General features: G+C 36.7%; 1 protein-coding gene across 5 annotated transcripts in view; it reads right to left on the bottom strand.

Annotated features, from left to right (window-relative positions):
- Window positions 1–21,767, bottom strand: part of LOC139968730 (uncharacterized) — a 70,874-nt gene that overhangs the window by 46,394 nt on the left and 2,713 nt on the right. For all 5 annotated transcript variants that reach the window (XM_071973049.1, XM_071973053.1, XM_071973052.1 and 2 more), the window contains exons 2-15: window positions 21,411–21,544; window positions 18,687–18,761; window positions 17,971–18,090; window positions 17,074–17,142; window positions 9,650–9,724; window positions 7,749–7,832; window positions 6,992–7,111; window positions 5,295–5,372; window positions 3,893–3,964; window positions 2,468–2,587; window positions 1,995–2,045; window positions 1,193–1,276; window positions 353–469; window positions 60–122 (exon numbers count right to left, since the gene is read on the bottom strand). In XM_071973049.1, coding sequence (XP_071829150.1) covers window positions 60–122; window positions 353–469; window positions 1,193–1,276; window positions 1,995–2,045; window positions 2,468–2,587; window positions 3,893–3,964; window positions 5,295–5,372; window positions 6,992–7,111; window positions 7,749–7,832; window positions 9,650–9,724; window positions 17,074–17,142; window positions 17,971–18,090; window positions 18,687–18,761; window positions 21,411–21,544 — 1,262 coding nt within the window. The remainder of the gene's footprint in view (window positions 1–59; window positions 123–352; window positions 470–1,192; window positions 1,277–1,994; window positions 2,046–2,467; window positions 2,588–3,892; window positions 3,965–5,294; window positions 5,373–6,991; window positions 7,112–7,748; window positions 7,833–9,649; window positions 9,725–17,073; window positions 17,143–17,970; window positions 18,091–18,686; window positions 18,762–21,410; window positions 21,545–21,767) is intronic.

The raw sequence follows: 21,767 nt of genomic DNA, 5'->3' as shown, positions 1-21,767 counted from the left end.
CCTATTGAAATGAATCTGTCATATTGCATTTAGTCTAATACATTTAAACTACATCTTACCAGAGCTTCGGGGATAGCTTCAGATGCACAAACTCCAATCTCTTTGCAGAAAGATTCAGGGTTCTACAAAGACAAAGTAAGCAGGAATGAGTGAAAAGTTAACAAAATATATATCAACATATCAGATATATTCTTAAATGAATCATCTTTAACACTTGTTTCGTTAAATTTATTGTCTTAACTTCCAGCAAATTTATGTTATCTATCTGAATTATCGCAGATACTAAGTGCAGCTTCACGTAGCGAAGTAAAAACTCGTTTACCGTTCGAGGAATACCAATGAGGATGCTTACCAGGTACTGCAGAAGCATTTTCATAATCAGAGGTCCATACTCTGAGACTACCTGGTCGCAATTGTCTGAGATTTTGAGCATCTTACAAATCGACGTCACCTGTTTCATCACGTTTTGCTGACAAGACAAAGAGGAGGAAAAGAAAGAACCAGTTACTCAAAAAGTTATCGACTAAAAAAAATTTGAAAGGATAGAAAACGACTTCCGGCATCTCGTAAAATAACTTTTATTGAATATATTACCTTTCACCGCAATCAAATTGCTAGTACTCGCAAATCAATTTTACAAACGTTAGATTTAATTTCATTACAGACCCTCTACGTCGTGATAGAGAGTTGAACATGCAAATGATATCGTAGTACGGTAGCAAGACGGCACTGTGACCTCTAATCAGCAGGTAGCAAATTTACATGCCCCAAGCACCTCACCTCACCGACGTCAGTTAGTATCCTAACACAATGGACAAGTAGCATCTTAACATCCCCTAATCACATTACATACACTTCATTTAGCACTGTAGCACACCCAACGAGCACCTCACCTAACCGACGTCAGTTAGTACCATTACACACTAAATGGACTTTGTTTAATTATCAATTTACATCCCCTAAGCATATTACATACACTTCATTTAGCACTGTAGCACACACAACCAGCTGAAATACTTCAGTATAAGCAAACAAAACAGACCATAATGTTTTCTAATACATGCTTTGTTTAGCAACCAACAACCCACCTACAAAAATTATTACACAACTTAGTAAGCTAATGTCACACATCCCAACAAACCTTCTTCATTATGTAGCATCTTAACATATGGAAATTATCTTATGTACTCACCTGCACTGAAGGTGTATTCAGAAATTGTACAAAATCCCCCATGTATGTCTTACATTCGGTACAAACATCGAAAGATGCCACGACCTAAAAATAAAATGAGGCAGGAAAAACATTTGGAGAGATTGCAGCTAGAGGAAGGAAGCAGAGGTTGCAGCATCCCAATAATAAAACTAAATTCATCCAAAACATACTCCCACCCCCCCCCCCCTTCTTTCCACAACCACCAAAAAAAGTAGTGAAGATTGCATATAGTTTATTAGAGTTTAAATGTTTCAGAATTTGATTTCCAAATAGCTTATATTCTACCACATTTGCTTATGAAAATTGCTCCCTCACCCTGATTCAAGGGTGGAAAACAAGTCATAGCACACATTTACATCCCCCACCCCCACTCCATACCCTTCTCTTTACCTTCGAACTTTTACCTTCGACTTTCAAGAATTTGCCAAATCAATTGTTGGCAATACCAATCTTGATCTTCACTCATTACTCACATTAGGCTAGGCCATGAGATTATGCTAAAAATAACTGTTGTAGGATTAATGTTAGGCTACATTCTATGATTTATATTAAAAGAGTTAACAAAACTGTCTCGATGGAATGGACTCCTCATGCAAAAAATAAGTATGCAACAAAGTAGAAATTTCCATTTGGTTAGAATCTTGTGTGCATTGCAGTATCAAATGACATATTGGCAAGCACCAGCAGATTATTTCCATAAGAGTTTCACAACCAAAAAATTACTGTCTTTTTTTTCTTCTCCAAGTTAAGAAGCAAAAAAGATCCGGTAAGTGACACTTACCATCTCCTCCGACTTGCAGAAACCAATTGTACTGCAGATCATATTTGGATCCTGTGACACGAAAGGAAAAAGTCAAACGTTGTTGATTCGAACACACTAGTTGTTCCTCTTAAACAATTCTGAACCAAAAAAAAAATTATATATGGAGGGTTTCAATTTTAAAGCAAAATATTTTCTCTAAACTCTTCATGTAAACTGGTGAGATACAAAAACGAGGAAACAATGTGTCCAATCTGACAATGGTTCTTTCAATTTGAACGTCTTCTGCAGGAAGTTCAAGAATGTTTGGATTTTTTGCATCACCATCGTCGTTGTCGACTAAAATTTTACTCAGAGGCAATACCGATGACGATACTTCAACAGAAAACCCACAAAATCTCAAACAACTATAATTTGAAATATTTTTTTTTTTTAAATCCTGATTTTTTTTTTCTTAAATTGAACAAAACAAATGATTGAACTATGACCCTTACAAAATATTGAAGAATGAGAGAAAAGACCAAGGATCCATACTGCTCCACGTACTCCTGGCACTGGGGTGCCAAACTACCTAGATCGTTGCAGAAATTCTCCAGGTCTTCGATGATCATTTTCTAGAAAACATGAAATAAGATAAAAAATTGCAACTTTTCCATGACTTGGGCCTCCAAATATATGATCTACATTCGAGACACTGTCACTCATCCTTCAAAAAGGGTAGTAAAATAATTTACCTGCCACCATAAATAACATTTACAAATCATTTTGATAGATACAATTTGCTAATTTAAAACTTCCATAGAAAATCTGGACGGTTCTAGTATCCAGGAAATGACTATTTTTTGCCCTTTCAAAGCGTGTTCAAAATCGGGGGCACTCGGCAACCCTCCCCGTCGCATGATGATTCCAACTTTGTCATAAATTGGGTGATTTTAGGCCCTGAGAATTTTACTTTTTTAAATTCCGCTCCATGCCGAGTGAAAGCACAAATGTGCATCACAAAGGATAAAGTTTGAGAAGTAAAGGCTTTCAGCATGAACCCTTTGAATGATTCAAAGGAAAGTCCTTTTTGATAAACTGTTGGGGAAATTTAAGTGGTTCTGGTCAAAAGATCAGGTGACCATCATTGTATCACACAATCAACTATGCATTGTTATATATCTGCATATCTGCATTTCAATTTGTAACCAGACGAGTACTGAGTTTGCCTTGGTTTAAGATTTTAAAAACTGGATTATATGCCGATAATTACATCAAATTTCAATTCAGTTCTCATGAGCGCATTTTAAGTCGGACTACAAGACGGAAAAGTGAACAGAAACATTTAGGATTCCTGATTTGTGTTTTATGTAGAGAGCGTGGTGACCAATTGGCTAAGGCATCGGACTTGTGATCCAAGGATTGCTGGTTCGATTCCTGTCTAGTTCATTACGTTGTGTCCTTGTGCAAGATGCTTTATCTCAATTGCCTCTCTCCACCCAAGGGTTAAAAGGGTAAGGTAACTGTGAGGTAACTTGTCTTTGGGTGCAGTATATAACTGCAGCCGACTGGAGGGATTGTCTCTGGGACAGGTTATCATTGACCAGGGGTAATATAACGTCTATAAAGGGCTCTGAGACCTATTGCTGGTGTAAAGCGCTATATAAATCAAATATTATAATTATTATTACTATAAGTTATTTACACTACAAGATCAATTGTCTCCTGGCAATATTTTTCAGAAGTGAGCGGAATTGATAAGTTTAATCCCCGAGAGATTTTCACGAAAAAACAACCCAGGGACAATGTCACACTTTTGATCCATAGTAATCAGAATGTGAGTAACATTTGGTGTAGGTAATATCTTATAATGATGGAAAAGCTGCCTCAAGTGTTGTCCGAGAGACATTAACTATTCCTGTAAATGTCTGCTCTCTCACCTGTACGGAGGAGTTGCTCAGGATGGTTTTGACGTCACCCATGAAAGCCTTGCAGTCAGAGCATGGATCATTCTGAAACAGAAAAGAAGGATGACATTAAAGCGGGCTCAATACAGTGCCTGAAAATAATCATATGTTTTAAAGCAGCATTTTGCGTCCTTTTCTATGGTTTTTCTCAACCTCACTGATTCCTCAATGCCATACATAACTAGCTTATCTATTCAAGTCTTACTTCAAATGGTGGCATAAAAGTCTAAAAGTTTACAACTTTCAACTTTGTTTCTCTCAAAGATATTTTCCGTTGGGATCAAAATATACCTCCCCCATCATATGAATATTTAAAAGCTACGACCATCATTGACCAATACGTAATACAACACCATGCTTGATTTGTGTAGATTGTCTATGGCAGTTGTACCAGGGAGCTGTTAGAGTACCAGCTCACTGATTGTACCAAGTTACCAACTCAACGTTCTGAATCTATTTTTAGCAACGGCTCATCACTAAACCTGCATCTCTGATTGGTTGAGTTCAAACAAGTGGGTTGGGGGAACTGTATGCGATTAATATGAAATGTGTAATTTGTCGGTGGACACTTTCTCATCATCTGCAAATGTCCATAATTACACGCCAATTAACGCTTTTGGCAGTGATAAAAAGGGGGCTAATATCTTTTTTGTTTGCTGTTTTGTGATTGATATATGTAAAAAACTTGATGGACTTGTCAAAAAAGTGGAAAACGGCGACCAAACGCAAAATGCTGCTTTAAAGGAAAAAGTCACCCAAGATGAGAGCCTGGGCACAAAGACCAAAAACAACTAGATCAACTTCCACCTCCCCTAACATCAAGAATGTGACCATGAATGTAATCGTGACAATGTTCCTTGGAGTGAGGAAGATATCATGAGTCCCTTTGGAGAGGGGGACAGATATTTTACACATGATCTTGGTCGAATACACTGTATCATGTATTATTCCCATCTATGTCTTATTTCCTGCTCTGTGCCTACAGAATAAAATAAGTTAATTTATTTGAGTTTTAATCCCTAATAATACAAACTAACATATCAAACACAAAAAACAACGTATTCTTCAGCAGGGAAGCAATTTTTTTTCTTGCAAGCATTTATCATTAACAATCATTTCCTTTCCTAGTCAAAATGATTATTTCCACAACACTTTCTATCAACAAATATCTTGCATTTCCTTGACTGATAATCATAAGTGATCACAATTGCATTTCCTTACTTTGTGCAGCCTTTTCCACATTTTTTAAAATCTTTTCTAACCGTCATAACGAGGATCCCCAAAATTTAAATGTCGGAAAACTCAAGTTAACCAGGCAATGATGGTGAGGTATGAAAGGACATAAAACTACTTTTGAAACCACTAAAATACTAACAGTGGGTGGTTCGGGCACAGGCTCATCGGAATGTAGGCTTTTGCAGAATCCAATCTGGGAGCAGTCTTGTTTGGCATTCTGTGGAAGAAATCAGACATATATTCAAGACCTTCTTTACTTTACAGTTTATATTTTCAACTTTCATGTTTTTTTCTACGATCAACTCATTTGTGGTGTACTCATCTGAAGCACATTTCACAAGGATATTTTAGATTTATGTAGAAATAAAAATTGTCCAAGCTGGTTAATAATCATAAAATGTATATACAAATATATATACATACATATATATATATACATACATATTTAAATATATATATATATATATACATATATAATTGAAATCGTCATGAGTTGGAAAATTTAGAACAGTGAAGAAACTTCCAGCCTCCACCGGGATTCGAACCCTGGCCTCCTGCTTTATATGCGGACACCTAACCACTAGGCTATGGACGCTGAGTGTATGTCCAGAGGTTCAAACCCGGTAAGGAAGGTCGTAATTCCACTGTAGGCGTTTGTCACCTGTATCAAACAATACTAGTTCTGTTTTGGTGACATATTTTGCCTTACTCTAGAGATCAAACATGATTCTAACCAACTCGAAGTCATTTGTGATTCCTAAAGCCGAATCTCGAAAGAGGTCCTTTGAACAGACTTTTGTTAATGAAATGGAGGTAAACGACAAAGGCAAATGAATATATATAATTGAAAACGTAATGAGTTGGAAAATTTAGAACAGTGAAACAACTTCCAGCCTCCACCGGGATTCAAAACCGGGCCTCCCGCTTTATATGCGGATACCCTAACCACTTGGCTATGGACGCTGATTGTATGTCCAGAGGTTCTAAACCGATAAGGAAGGTCATAATTCAACTGTAGGCGTTTGTCACCTGTATCGAACAATATATATATATATTGTTCGATACAGGTGACAAACGCCTACAGTTGAATTATGACCTTCCTTATCGGATTGAAACAAGATACTTGCTCAAAATCCGCCAAATAACACATTCTAAGTGTTATTTAATACGTTTGTGTACAAAACCTGGAACTTCTCAAATGAACTGACAGGTTATGACTTCCTGTAAGATCATATCCTCCATTATAATTTGTTCACAGGCATATATATATGAAAGTTGAACGCCCCAGCTCCTATGATCGGTTGACTATAAATTTTCTTCTATGAGAATCACACTTTAATGTCTACTGGCACTGTTCATCACCTCACCCACTCCACACCAAGCACCCCTAAAACATTTATAAAATCATTCAGTATGGTGTTTAAAAGGTTACTGTAAGGTAATGGGAATACACTAGGAGTTATTGGTGATAGGAGAAATATTATTGGTTTCAAAATATTGCTTTCTAGGGGTACTTGAACATATATGTCAAGAACCCTTTTCATGCCAGTGAAAGAATTCAGAGAAAGTACTTGTACTTGGAAATTCCTGATGGAGAAGGAGAGGAGGGGAGGGGACGGGGGGTTCAATGGGATACAGCTCTGAGGCTTACAGTCAACTGGGGTGTCCCAGAAGATATGGGAGGTAATAGCATCATGAATTTTCATTTTCAAATATGTTGAACACTAAAATAAGGACTTCAAAAAGGGGGGGGGGGCGGTCTGGGTCGAAACTGGCTCTCGATGTCCCTGTACTAGGATCTCTATTAAAAGCAGACAATGCATCATCACCACTCACAATTTTTTCCACCAGTTGACCGATTCCCTGTGGTACGAGAGTAGTCACAATGAGTTCGCATTCAGTCTTGTACGCTCCCAAGTACTGGCACAGTCTTTTGACTTCACCGGTGATCATAGCCTGACGACAAATAAAAAAAAATATCAATAAAGAAATGACAAACATAATTAGAATTATAATGTAAGGGAAATGAGCAAAACTTTTCTTGCTTGTTTTGACACTTTTCAAACATAAATATACAAAAAAAAACTCGTTCTGAGATGACAGAGGTACTTCCTTAATGTTTCTACGCAAGGTTGATTACTTCACACGTTTGACTAGACTTCCTGAACTTTTGTACTATCTTAAAAAAAAATAAGTCAGTAATATTCAGAGAGAATCAACGGCTAGGTCAAAAAACCTAACTCCTCCGAATTCCCAGATATTCCGTTAATCTGCCAGTTCTGACTTAATATACTAAGAACCTACGAAATTTATAGATATATGTTTTTCATCCCAGCGCTTTTATTTTCGTTTTTTTAAACTTTTTTCAGGGATGAGCCCTAGGGTAAAAATCAAAATCACAGAACTTTGCAAAAATTGCAGTATAGGCTCCAGTTTGCATATGATACAGTGTGTTAGAATAATAGTTTTTGTCCCCGAGGTAGAAAAGAAATCACAGATATTCCGCGAATTCACAGAAAAAGCTCATGCCTGTTTTTTCAATGTCTAATAAAAAGGGGGGGGGGGGGTTGTTGGTACGATGCTATCGCATTACCTCGACGGTGGCATTATTCAGGAGCTTCTTGACATCACCGATGAAATTCGTACAGTCGGTGCACATTTTGTCCCCTGCAAAAAGCTGCGAACGGAGAGCATACGAAACGGTTTGATTTACTGCTTTTCGAGCAACTTATTAAAGCAAATGGGGGAGAACTGACCCAGCAGTGACACAGATAGTTGTTCTCTACACTCTCAACTTTATTACCAGTGTGGAAGACGGATGATTAGTTGCTTATTTGTTGTTGTTTTGATAACATTTTTCGCCATCTTTCTGATATTTCCAAGTGCAGCCAGAGAAAGAGATGCGACGACCACGACGACATTGCAAAGCGAGCGTATTCAGTCAAGCAGGAAGTGGATCACTTAAAAATCGAATATTAGAGAGTTGTAAAGGTTACTGAATAAAATAAATTGTTTTTGATCCCTGACTTCGTTATTCCTTTGATGACATCTGTAGTGTTCACATGTCCATATTGTACTCTAGACTGCGCTAAAGACATGCCTAGGGTTAACATATGTGCAACATTAAGCATTTTAAACCTTCCGTAATGACATTTGTGGTGTTCACATGCCCACATCGTACTCTAGACTGCACTAAAGACACACGTAGGGTTCACATAACAACAATGTGCATTCCAAACCTTCCCTAATGACATTTGTGGTGTTCACATGTCCATATTGTACTCTAGACTGCGCTAAAGACACACCCAAGGTTCACATATGTACAGCATTAAGCATTTTAAACCTTCCGTAATGACATTTGTGGTGTTCACATGCCCACATCGTACTCTAGACTGCACTAAAGACACACGTAGGGTTCACATAACAACAATGTGCATTCCAAACCTTCCTTAATGACATCTGTGGTGTTAATATGTCAACACTGTACTCTAAACTGTGCTAAAAGAGAAGCCTAGTGTTCACATATACCTTTTATGGCATTGTACATTGTACAGTCCTCCTTCACATATCCACAGTGCACTGTTCACTCTTCTAACAGACATCCCTGGTGTATGCCAATAAATGCAAAAGGCTTTCCCAACAGAATATATCCCTATTTTTGGCATATATCTATCCTAGTGTATTCTAAACTTCCTGAAAGCATCATAAAATATCGCATAGTTACTATCTAGCTCATTCTAACATTCTTCAGCGATATCACTCATGAATATTTACATAGCCAGTGTACAGTGCCCAACTATCACCTTACTCAAAGATATCCCTACCATTCACACATAGTACTGTTCTTACAACCTACACTCAAAAGTGAAAGTGTCTTTTGTCTTTAACATGTAATGCAAACAAGTACATGTTCATTGTTACAAGTGATCGGTGAACTTCAGTGTAGTTTCCGTAGGTACAGTATGAGCGTACGACTGACATACACTTACAGTATGACACTACATTTAAAAAAAAAAAAAACATTTCTTTTTCACATATATAACTACTGCATTTATGCATACAGCTTTGACTATATATACAACCTGCATATCTTGTGTATCACTGTACAGTGATAAACCGAAAGGCACAAAGAAGTGAAACAAACATTATTTGCAGTTAAAAGTTTATCTTCTGTGTGAACAGTACATTATGACATTACTTCCAAAAAAATGTTTGCGATTTGCGAGGCTTCTGCCTTATTTACTGTAGCTCAGGTGCACACATGGACCCATTAAAGAGAGAGAAAAAAAACGAAATCATGTTGGTTTTGTAAATATAAATAATATGATTTGATATTCTAACTGCTAAAAGCTTTGTACAATCACTGTAGTATACACCAAAGAGACACTAAGTTTACAACATTATCACAAAGTTGAATAATTTCCTGTTTTTAAACCAATCTGGACAATACATACAAATATGAAACTAAACAAAAATTACGTCAATTTTAAATACCTGAGTTCCAAGAATTTCCAATAGTTTACTGCTAGCTCTGTCCATCAACTGCAACATGATTTGAGCAGACTGGTCCTGTTGGATAGAAAATTCAAATCATTTTTAGCAATTATAGATTATGGAGGTAAGGAAAAGGAAAGTTAAAAGCAGAAAGTGATATTTCGCCTTTTAAGGAGCATTCAACAGATTTAGCATATTTCAAAGGCGAATATACACCTTTAAAACCAGCTCTGCTAACAAAAATGTTACTAGCAGTAAAAGTTTACGAAGAAGTCAGGACTAACATTCTGCCTAAGGCCATCATTTAAACGTTTCAAATTCTGAGATGGTAGATAAAACAAATTTTTGAGACAGAACTTTCATCAGAAACGAATACAAATGGCTACTATGAGAATCTTTTCTGGACAAGGTGAACTTATAGAAAAGATTTTACAGACATTCTTTTCTTTAACCTCAGTTCAACCTTTCAACATTACAGCCAAGACAATGGGCAGACAAACGGATATCTTTGACCCTACTACAGAGGATCGCTTGATCAGATTCAGTTACCATATGGTGTTTTTTAACTCTAAATTTTATGATCAGAATTAATGTACATTCCAAAAGAAATTTTCCTTTAATATTATCACATTTAATTTCCTGGAAAACCTTAAAGCATGACAAGCAAAACATGTAAACATGACGTTCACAAGGACTTCAGCAGCTTTTAGAGTTGATTTTAATAATTAACGTTTTCAATGCTGTTGCACACTGACCAACCACACATATAGTTACTCTAACTATTATCTGTCCTCTATACTTTGACTGTGTCAACATTGAAATACCAACCAAATCTAGAAATACATTTCCATACATCAAGCAATTGGTTAACTATAAATTATTAAAACCTTTTTTTTTTTGGTGGACATAAATCATCCCATTCTTTTCCATGATCAGTTCATTAATTTTGAAATCATAAATTTGTTCATTCCATTGTTTTAAAATCAGTTCTTTGACGGAAGAATGTCTTACTGTACGTGTTGCAGAAAAGTTTTGGGTATTGACTCCAGATCGAGCCTGTAGTATGTAAATGATATTGTCAGCTATGGTAATTAATCGTACTCAATCAAGATGTGCCATCGGGAGGCAGCTTCCCTCACAAAGTATTTAGTTTACTTATTAAGGAACTCAGGCATGTGACTGTAACTTATCTCCCGATTATTTCACAGACCTTTAGTAAAACAAATGTTGACCTAAAAAAAAAAAAAAAAATCAAAAAAAAAACCCAGGGTAGGAGCTGCTTTATCAAATCACATGACGAAATACAAAGATAAATCTACTGTAGCGTTCAAGCATACACTTGTTGCTAAATCCATAACATAAACTGTTGCACTTTTGTGCTCTTTGAGATGTGTATCGATACCCATTTAAAAACAAATATATAAATAAACAAAGCTCAAGTGGTTTCAATGTAGCTGATTACCACTCTTACCATCTGAAAACAGTCAAGTGCAAACAACATTGTAGTTCTTTACTAATTATAACTGAATCTACTAATTACTAATATAATCAACAGAAGTTGGGTAGTAAGTGCAAAACGTTCTCTTCAGAAAACAATTAAATATTTTAGTTAAAATAAAACCACTTTTGGTAAAATCACAGATACACATGTCAGGGTTCTGCCCAGGGTGGATTGAGTGCTGGCAGGGCTATCTAAGCGGAGCGCCACCATCGGTTGGCGCGGAGCGTACAAGAAAATTTTGGGTTTTGGAAACCTCCCAGATGGCCGGAAACGGCCCTTCCCGTGTATTCTGAGCCACATGTAGACAGCTTTGAAATGAGATCTCACGTCTGGAATTTTTCATAATTAATGAAAAAAGTTAGGACAAATATCTGGAGCACCAGAGTACAGACCAGCCGGTGGTGCCTATTAAATAAATCATTCAGGCTGAGATGATAATTTTAGATGGACAGTGAGTGAGAGTCCACTCCCAAATAAAGACGAATCATAATGAATTATGTATTCTCTCTCATTTCTTCAACATCGGGCCTATGAAATCGGTCCATTGAAAGGATATCACATAATTACAACAGTAATTACTGAGTAGAGGAACTCAGCAAAATGGTTGTCTTCTTTCTATCTCTTCTCGCCGGAACTGACTTAATTTATGACAGTTATGATATACACACTGAGCGACTAACGCTGCTTCTCATGTATCGAGTAGTGAATACAAAATCTGAGTGTAATTTTATGTACAAATAAACAGTAAACTAGTGAATAACTCCGATCAACTGCGCGATATCATGCAGTGAACCTTCGAACAGCGTTTATTACTGCAGTGTTTAACCCTACCCAACTGCCACGGTACATGTGCTGCGAATTGACACTGTGATGTGTTGGATATTTTGAACAGTTATGAACTGGATTTCCCCTAGTCTCAAACAGATTGTTTCTGTACGGTCGACCCTCCGGATATGGAGTTGTTTTTTGGGAGTTCCTATCAAAAATAAGTGCCGGTCGGAAAAGTCACTCAGGCAGATTGTGGCGGTCGGTAATTCAGCGTGCTGGTCGGGCCCGACCGGCGCCGACCGGCAGCGGCAGAACCCTGACATGTATATACATATTTTAAGTAAACAAATGGAATGCAGGCATCCATTTTTTTAGGGAGGGCATTGCAACGGCTCACTGGATAGCTATAACTGAATTGTTACCTACAGAGAGACTGATTGAAAATCGTAATCCTTCTAGAACTACTGTAGCATACAAATAGTGCCTTTATCGGTATGTACAGTATGGAAGAACGACCCCCAAACACATAGATTTACTTTCATTTACAGTTTCAAAGAGTACAGATTGTACTGTACATTATAGACCGTGTAAAGTAAATCAAGTGTTAGTCTTAATTCTGATCTCTTACATGGTGTACACGTATGCTAGAAAATCTTTGTGTGTTGCCGTTGAAGGCATTAAAGACTCGCCCCAAACTACGTGGTGCGCTCTGAAAAAGTTGACTTTCCATTGCTTGCAAGTGAAGTTTTCTGCTTGTCGCTACAAAATGCAGACAGTAATGAAACGTGATACCTTGTTATCTTTAGCTGGACCTGAGATGTCCATTGCTGTATCGTTTGTACACTGTGCTGTGGGTATTGACCGCAGCTGTATGTACTGACTGTACACTAGTGCCTAATTACCGAAGGTAGCAAGCTGTGTGCGTATTTTCTGGGATCGATGGTGGTGTCTAACACTTCTGTTACAACTCATTCCAAACTAGGTCAGATTACCGGCATTAGGCATTTCTTTTTGTGCGAGTCTTCACACCCTTTAAATATGCTAGAATGACAGATAATGGTCAGTTGTCTTGACACTCCTTCAAAATTTAGTTTGATACTGCGACCCACAAAGCATCGACTCACTCTAACGCAATAAGACAAGTAAGTACTTAAATGTTTAAATTTTTCTTCAATGACTGAGAATATGCGGGAGAGCTTGAACCTCCAGAAAAGTATAAGTTTTCTGAAAACCTCTTTAGCAATATTTGACAAGCTCCACTTAGACATGATTATTGTGACTTTAAAAAGTAAAACATTTTTTTTTGGTTAAAACTTGAGAAGGAAATACCTTCAGAGGTTTACAAAGAGGAAATCAGGTTACGTACCATCGATGTGCCTACAGGTTTTTTGGTTTTGCAATGAGTGAAAAGAAAAGTCAAATACTAATTATATACAGAATGAAAACATTAATTGAAAAAACAATCCCAACTTAGAGAAATTGATTCTTCAGTTTAAGACAACGGCTGAGAGATATCTCATACCGTTGTTTGTTTCCTTAGGGCTATTTTTAAAGACAAACAGGAAACAAATGACTGCATTCTGCGGTTCAGTTTTGTGCATATCGTTTCAACCTCACCAAGCCATGTATTATACTTAAAGGGGGACAAAACTACAAAGATCATCTATAACTTATGTGACAGAGATCTTTGTGATGAACAACACCCCACTTCACCACTTCCACCACTCCCCCCCCCCCCTTCCCCCAAGCAGCTAAGAGAAATCTTGCTCCGTTTGTGAAATATCCTAGTATTAAAGTTGTGTCTGGGAGGTGTCATTTTGTAAATCTGTGATGCCATAAAGTGCCACTGGGATCTGAGACATTTGACTTTCTCTGAGTGTTTCTTATCATATTTTCCAAGGTAGAACTTTGGTAAAACTGTTGAAACCGAAGGCCAATCAGATCAAATAGTTACACTTTAGTAATTTGCTATGGACATTTCCATTAAGGAATTTAAACATTGTAATGAATAAGGGTGAGAGAAAAAAAATGTAAGCACATGTGGCCCGATGATGTTATATTTAGACTTGATCAAGTCTTCGGTCTTGTGTGTGAAGGATTTGAGAACACAAATCACATTTTTCGTGACAGTAATGCAATCTTAGATCTAGTTTAAGACCTTAACTTACTGACAAAATCAGCAATGTGCAATTAAGCTACCCCATGGTCTGATTAACTTCTGATATTTTATTAGTTTTCTTTCAGTTTTACTTCCTAATATAAAATGTTATCACACTTCCTTATTAATTTAGTAGGATCATAAGAAACAAGAATATCTTGGCGTGTTTCGTTTTTATCACAGTAAAAGATAAAAAAAATAAGATAAATCATATAATATAATAAAATAATAATTATAAAATCAAAAATATATTTTATTAGTTTTCTTTTAGTTTTACTTCCTAATTATATAAAATGTTATCACACTTCCTTATTAATTTAGTAAGATCATAAGAAAAAAGAATATCTTGGCGTGTTTTGTTTTTATCACAGTAAAATATAAAAAAAGATAAGATAAAATAAAAAATAATTTGGCTCATTTAGCTTTAAAAATGTCACAGTTTCCAGTTCTAAAAAATTCCAGTTCTAAGGCAGGAAATGTGGGAAACATTGAAAAGATTGGATTTAATATTTGCGATTTTTGATACTATGGAAAAATTTGAGGGTTTTGAAAATGTGACAAGTCCAATAGAATCACTCATTACTTGGTAATTAGTATTCATGTGATGAAACAAATATACATTCAGTTGGGACAATTTGGTTTTTTACAAACTATACTTTGATGTCATGCTTTCAAAGCACATGTACAGGAGTATTTAAAGTATGAATATCCTGTATGAATAAGGGGGTTGGAACTACTCACACACAGGGTGTAAGAACTGTTCAAACTGTCAGTACCAATGCTTCATAGCAAGATATGAGAAGACAGTACAGAGTGGTATTAGCATGAGAATCAGAGATTGGTTAGGAACTGTTTGTACTTTCAGTATGAGTGCTTCAAAGCATGATAGGAGAAGACAGTATAGAGTGGTATTAGCATTAGCACCAGAGAAAGGTTAGGAACTGTTCATACTGTCAGTATGAGTGCCTTGAAGCATGATACGAGAAGGCAGTACAGTGTGGTTTAGTATTAGAATCAGAGAATGGTTAGGAACTGTTTATACTGTAAGTATGAGTGCTTTGAAGCACGATATGAGAAGACAGTATAGAGTGGTATTAGCATTAGCACCAGAGAAAGGTTAAGAACTGTTCATACTGTCAGTATGAGTGCTTCAAAGCATGATAGGAGAAGACAGTAAAGAGTGGTATTAGCTTTAGCACCAAAGAAAAGTTAGGAACTGTTCATACTGTCAGTACGAGTACTTTGAAGCATGATATGAGAAGACAGTACACAGCGGTACAGTACTGAGCATTAATTAGCCAATTGCTCCAAATGGCTGAAATCTAGCTAGTTGTCCTACTTAGTGTACAGTATTTGCAAATTTATATGACTTTGACAAAGCATTGACAGCCTTGAATTGCCAGAAAAGGTAGCACAAGCATAAAAAACTCTCTGTCAGCATATTAGAGAAAGAAAACTGACTGGACAATTATTAATACAATATTGAAAGAGCATTTCTAATTTACTGATAATTTCCTTTCTTCTTTCAATATTAGTTTCTACTTTTTGTTCCCTTTTTTTTATTACTGTTTTAATTTGGCATTTAATTGGGAGGTATCAGAATTAAAATACAGTACGATCTCAAATGCAGGGACAACTATGTCGTCTGCCCACAACCCCCCCTCCCCCACCCACCTTTTTGGGGTCTTCAGTTTTCCCTACCTATTTTATGAAAATGAGAATACATTCTTAACTCACACTTGCTTCCCAGGCATGGTACTATCCCTTCCACCCGCCCCCCTTCCCCATCCCATTCCTGTCCCATCCCCTTCCCCTCTATCCAGGATTGTCGAGATTGCATGACTTAACCAAAAAGTTACAACCCAGATGTGAAAAGAATCAGTGTAAAGTATCAAAGAAATTTGATCATACAGAGGCCTGTGTCACATATCATATCAAAATTACTACTTGAAATGAAAGTGAAAGTTTTGCCACATTTCACACTTCGTTAGCCATTAACCGACTACAAACCTCTCACTTCCTTCGAGAGAATCAGAAGCACTCTGCCAAATCTTGGCAAGGTTTTCGAGTGATAGCTTTTGTTCCTATCTGTCCATTGTTTTCACAAAAAGGTCAATATTATTCATGCCGACACATGAAACGGATCCCACGGGGGTTACGTGTATAACGTCTAGCGTAGGTTTAACGTTGTGAGTAAAATGGGTCGACCAGAGCAGAGATGCCGTAGAATCGGAATACTTTGCAAAGCCAAAGGGATATTCTGGCAACAAAAGTAAACCTCATTGAAGCCTCAACTTCTGCCTCACTGCACTCTGTACTGGAATTATAATTCTGTGACAACTCCTCACATGCTTGTGACAGCCGAACCTATACACAGTGATTTAATACATAAATATGTAGGCCCTCAGCAAGCTAAGTAGGCTATTGACATGATGGCTTCTAGAAAGAAAATCTATGCTTGTTGTAACTTGTAACATGCTTATTACACTGGGAGAGGAAGGAATGACATGATGTTACCAAACTTAACATTTACATGATATATCCAGACTGACTCTTAAAAACAGTTTACCAGTTGCCTCTGAGACAAAGTGAGACTAGAAACTTGTGGGAAAAGCTTTCCTTGTCTGTTTGCTAAATTTAGAGCAATTTGATGTAGTGTAGCTGCTAGGTATACTCAAGAGTTAAAATAGAGACAGGGGTTGAAACTCATTCATCAATAGAATTTTAAATAGCGAGTAATTATTGAATTCATTTGATTCTAAACATTTTTCTGCCCTCGTCCTTCTTTCACTTTTATTGTTATTATCACACGTTTCAATTTAATTGAATGGGAATCATTCAAACGTTTGCAGTATTTCCTCTTGTTTTTCTTTCTTTCTTGGAGATGAAACCTTTGCATAGGCTAGGGGAAAAGAGGTTTGGGAAGCAGGGGCTATATAATATATGTGTCAAATGACTGAATTTACTCATAAAATTCACGTGTCACTGAACACTAACCTCTTGTGGATCGGTCACAGATGTATCTGGTTTGCAGAAACCCAGCAGTGCACAGACTTGATCCGGTTGCTAGGGTAAGTAGAAGACGGAAAATGAGATGTTACAACCTAAGATGATGTCAATAGAAGGAGTTAACAATATGTAACCTTCACAATCCTAACTACCGTACATGAAACATAATAATCATAATAAATGAGACTTATATAGCGCCAAATCAGTAAACAAAAGTCACTGCTCAAAGCGCTTTACAAAGAAAGTAAAATTAATAAGGCTTTGAGATTAACACAGCAAGTTATGTTTGCATAATTTGCGATCTCTCTTGAGTAAAACAGTTTTTGTCTTAAATATTTCTAGAACTGCACCTTAGAACATAACCAGCAGAAAAAAATGTCGAGAGAAATTTTAAAAACCAAAGTCTTACAGACTTACTCATTCTATAATGATATACATTGGCTTAACTTATGAATATTCATGGCATAAATTGCAATTAGCATATTTGTCTATGTATTCACATTTCTGTTAATTGTTAAGTGTGCAGGCTCCTCTTGTAAGATAACTAGGCATTCATCTCCGGGTGTCTCTTCCGTACATAACTTTTACCTTTGCCTAAAAATAACATTTTTAAGTTGTTTTTGTGTCATTAATATTTGGATTTTAAACTCTCTTTGAGGTCAAATGCTCAAGTTAGTGCTTTTAGTAGCTGATAATAATTTAATGTAGAGGTCACTGGTTTGAATCTTGTTCTAGCAATAATTTCTTTGCTCTTACAACAACAACAACAATGAAACAGTTTGACTTTAATGAACAGTACAACAAGCAAATGGCAGTTTCAAATCAGTTTTGTCAAGACTGTAGAAACTACAGAAACAAACCCTACGGTACCGCCAAAACTCTTACCAATTTCTCGATGAGAGCCTTGAGCATTTCAGGGCCGTAAGCATTTACAACAAGTCTACAGTCTTCAGCCAGTGCTCCCAGGTCTGTGCAAAATTTTTCCACAATCTGGATTATTTCATCCTAGAAGTAGGAAAATCACAAATGAAAATGTACTGACATATACATATTTAATCATATTTTGTAATGTACTAATGGATCTAGCAATTTTGGAAAGTTACAAATAACAGCCATTCCCACAATCTTTCATTCATTGGGGACTTTTTTCCAGAGACTTCAGGACGAATTCAATATCTTTATCTTTCAAAAGAATACATTTGTTGAGGTTCTTCTTTATGCCCTTATTTTATTTTGGGGGGGGGGGGTGGCTTGTTGGATGGGTGAAGAGCAGTGGGCATCCTCTGTTTATCTTTCATCACGTCAATACATAAATTTTAAAAGGAGTGTTGTCGATATCTATAGGAGTGCATTGGATAAAGAAGAGGGGTAAGGTGAGGAGTGAAGCCAATCATCTCCTTTAAGCGTGGGGTAGCTAGCAGAGAAAGAAAAGGAAAAGAGACACCACCCTTCTGTCCATCAATCAGGACCCGAGTAACACCGGTCAATGTCACTGTACTAAAAATCACAATGGAGTAGGCTGGCCAAGAGAGGGACTGATGGGGCAGGGTAAGGCACTGAAGATTAGAAATGAGATAATGAGCCTTTCTTTCATACCCTACCTCTGTGCTTGCTTTCTCCAGTTGCTCGGTGAGCAAACCGACATCGATTTCACAGTCGTTGCAGAACTCCCCAGCCTGTTAGAAGACGGAATCAAAACATTTGCTTAAAAGAGGAAGTGTCACGTCCACATTCAGAAATCATGAACAAAGCGTTTTGTTAGGTGTGATACAAGACAATCTAATGGAGGAACTAAATACAAGCCATTTCTTTTTAATACAAAACAGAGCCAGAAGGCTATCAGATAATCTAGACGAATATTTACAGGGAAGAGGAACATCATTAATTCGTTATAGCTGCAAAGAGGAACATGATTGTTTTTCTAGTCATGACCAAGTAGTCCTGGCACAAAGGTTTCGCTCCTGTACTGTACACAGTTATTGAAAAGAAAAAGATCCCTAAATATGACTAAGAGGGAAAGAATAACTTTTTATAAAATAGGAACTACAAGAAGTAACGAATAACTTTTGTAAGAGATCAAATGGAAGGAGGACACTGTTTTACACTACTACTACTAATATAACTGTACGTTCTATAGCGCCGTAGAATGTCTGTGACATGGATCATATCGTATTGCACATCAAAATTTCCGTCCAGCTTAAGAAGATCTTTTGTAACATTCATAATGTTAATCTTGCACATTTCTACAAATAATCAATCAAGTACTGTAACTACAGGTTCTTTGATAGTTAAATTGCCTTCTATCGTTAAACAAAAAATATTCTTTCACTTCTTTGATGTAAAATATCTGCTTTACACTTTTTAGTACTTAACAGTTTAGTAGAAACGCAACGTACTGTTTTCTTAACAGCCTACGTTATTAATAAGTACTGTAAAATTGTTATTTCCAATTGTGTATTTTATATGAAAACGATATGTTGCTGTCAAAATGTGGGAATCTGTAATAATCTTGCACTGCAAAATGTTGGAATGGTGACATTCTGACGCAAAGCGTAACGTTGAACTGACGAAATTAATTGATCAATTCATCGTTTTGTTGCGAATTGTTAGATGATGGTGACATGTGATAACTAATCATTTTTGTCCTCATTATGTAGCAAAAAGTTGAATTCCTCACCAGTAAGATTCAAGAAATTTGTCATTGCAAATTGTTAACACATAAACCTGAACGATTATCATCTTTTTTGTTGAAAATTGCTACTATATTGTAACGCAGAAACATATATTTATAGAAATCTAAACAGTTTGACAGCACCTTTTCATTTCCAATGAGTGCTCAAATGCTGATCACATTTGTTTTTTCGAAACACTCTTTTTACTACAATACTATTTTGAAGTAACTTCACCTATTTCGAGATTTCAATGACATTATGAGTCTATTTCCATAAATGTTTTAATGCTGATTGATACTAAAATCCCACAAAAAATACCTTAAACAAAAAAACTCTGTTTGCATGAAACTGATATGAAATTTATATGTTGGCAATGAAATACTGAGAATCAATATTCATTATATCTCTCTCATAAAGTGTCACCTTAGCAAATATTTCAACTGCAAGGTTAGTATATAAGTATAGTAATAAATATATCATGTTAAGCTGATCAAGCACTTAGCACTGTTTTAAAATGACAAAAAAAAATCAGCTAAAGACATTGCACTAATCCGGTAATGCATTCCCTCCTAATTTGCTAGGTGTTTGTATGACCTACATGCAGGTACAGTACGGTAAAAATTTGGTTCATCCTGGCCCTTTGCTTTAACCATTGTTTCTCCATGGAACCTTGTAGCAAATTAATTGAAAACCCTTGCCACTTTTATATTTAGTAATGACACCGAGTAATATAAATTTACATTCAAAATGTGTTCTAAATATTCCATCTTTCAATGAACTTTTCTCAATGAAGTAAATTTACAACTTATGCAAATTATTGTGAATAATTTTGCATTACAAAGTATAACATGTAAGGGGGGGAGGGAGGTGAGCGGAGAGGTGGGACCAGTGCCAGATTACGCCTAGATCATGTGAGAGTCCTACAAAGTTTACAGTAGCAGACTCAAATCTAGTAATTAGAACAACGACTCCCTGTGGGAAGTTAAAGTACAGTATATATCTCAATATCGCACAAAGTTCAGTCAATATTAATTGGCCCCTGGAAAAAACACAAAGCAAACAAATAAATAAAGCAAACTTTGATAAAAAAGTTTTTCTACTGTATTTATAGTTTTGAAAGCATATAACCCCATGTTTAATCTGTTTAATGAATTGGTTTAATTAGATAATCAAAACAAATTGTCTGCACTCAAAAGATCAAGGGTACTCAGAAATGGCACGAAAATGGGAGTGTCGAGATGCTCAAAGACAGCTCGCTCAGTTACAATTGGTAGTACTAACCACCTGTGGTTGATGCATGTGAGATGGCAGTGGAGGACATCAGACCTTGTACAAATTTCCAGAATTTCCAGAGGAGAGGGGAGGGGAGGAGAGGCAGGGGAGTGGGAAGGTGTGTCAACCTTAGTTTACCAAGTTTGGCTTTCCAACCAAACAATACTACGCTCAGATCTTTTCAATAAAAGGAAACTTTAAGCAGATGATCAAGCTTTTCTCACCTCCCTATCTTTTTCCAGGTGCTGCTTACTGTAGCTATTTCTCTTAGGAATGAAGATGAAAAAGAGGGGAAGGGTTGGGGAGGAGGGGCATAGGACTTAGGAAGTCAGGTGGAATGACATTAGAATATATTACAATTTGTTGTAATCATCAATTTACCTTTGTTCTTATAGCTGCCCAGTCATTGTCAGAGCAATACTGCACGGCGCCGCATTCCTTGGCTTGCTTGATGGAGCCGCACCAATAGGTTGGGCCGTGACTACATTTGCTGCTGCCCAAGGTAGCAGCGTTTGCTGTAAATACCAATAAAAAGAGAAAGTCTCAGTCTAAGCAATTTAGCCAAAGGAGGTCAATTCGATATGGCCTCTTAAAAGGGCTTCCAGGGAACGACTAACTTAGGTGGAATTCACAGTCAACAATGGCATCTTCATACGCTAGTTTGGTCAATTCAATTTGTGTAGTTAGTGACCGCGGTGGGATTTTCTTCAGCACTGCCACTTGCATATTGTTTGTATA

This window comes from Apostichopus japonicus, chromosome 6 (genome assembly GCF_037975245.1).
Source record: "Apostichopus japonicus isolate 1M-3 chromosome 6, ASM3797524v1, whole genome shotgun sequence".
NCBI lineage: Eukaryota > Metazoa > Echinodermata > Holothuroidea > Aspidochirotida > Stichopodidae > Apostichopus > Apostichopus japonicus.
The sequence above is the reverse complement of the archived record's forward strand: the minus strand, read 5'-3'. Positions and strand labels throughout refer to the sequence as shown.